Source organism: Petaurus breviceps, unplaced genomic scaffold (genome assembly GCF_028583685.1).
Source record: "Petaurus breviceps papuanus isolate PSGF00001 unplaced genomic scaffold, PetGlider_PUasm1.0 77, whole genome shotgun sequence".
Classification (NCBI taxonomy): Eukaryota; Metazoa; Chordata; class Mammalia; order Diprotodontia; family Petauridae; genus Petaurus; species Petaurus breviceps.
The window spans coordinates 14590286-14591081 of record NW_027186492.1 but is presented as its reverse complement, the minus strand read 5'-3'; the positions used below and the strand labels follow the sequence as shown (position 1 = coordinate 14591081).

At 43.0% G+C, this 796-nt stretch overlaps 1 protein-coding gene across 1 annotated transcript; it reads right to left on the bottom strand.

The window, feature by feature from the left end:
• Positions 1–430: 430 nt before the first annotated feature.
• LOC138175272 (biogenesis of lysosome-related organelles complex 1 subunit 2-like) lies at positions 431–760 on the bottom strand. The gene has a single exon (XM_069105676.1). The coding sequence runs from the start codon at positions 758–760 to the stop codon at positions 431–433; it is 330 nt and encodes a 109-aa protein (XP_068961777.1).
• Between the last annotated feature and the right edge of the window lie 36 nt (positions 761–796).

Genomic DNA, 796 nt, shown 5'->3' with positions numbered 1-796 from the left:
TCAACAGCTGAAGACACAACACATATAAATAAAAGAAGACAGCAGGTTAGAATTCCTTGGAGCTCTCTTTTCTTTCTATTGTTGTTTTTTCATACATTGGCATTTATTTTTTAAGTTGAAGAACAGGTTATGAAGGGAATTGGGGAGGGGCCTAGGAGAGAGGGAAGAAGGGAGGAGACAGGGAAATGAGAGCCTCTCGTCTGTGTTTGCTCCAGACGAGGTTGATCCTGATTTCTGAGCCTTGGTCCCGGGTACACAATGAAGCACACAATAAGATGGGGTCCCAGGGGGTACAGGTTGAGGAAAATATTGGGGGTGGCCAGAGTTACACATCCAGCCAGAGACGGAGTTGAGATTCTCCTTGGATCAGCACTGCTTCCTTTTAGGAACTGAAGCACAGTGATAAATTCCATCCCGTTTATTTTAGCTCTTATAAATCATTCTTGTAGTTAAAGTCTTTGTGCTTCTTGTACTTTCTAACTTCTAGTTTCTTTGAATATGCATCCAACTTGTGGATTGCCTGCTCAAGAGTGGCTACCTGCTCCTCAATTAAAGTGATCTGATCCAGACAAGGCTGAAGGGCTGCATATTTCTGGTTTAAGTCCTTTAGGTTTCTATTTCTGTTTATTGCAATATCTAGATACTTTAAGCTAGTCAGTTTGTTCATATTTTCCAGAAGTTTATAGTCTTCCCTGGTGGTTGTCAGCTCACCTGTCAAGGATGTGACCATTTTGGAAAACACGTCCTCGCCCAGCCCCATGATGCTTGTTTCTGTGGACTCTGTGGTCTCCTTGGC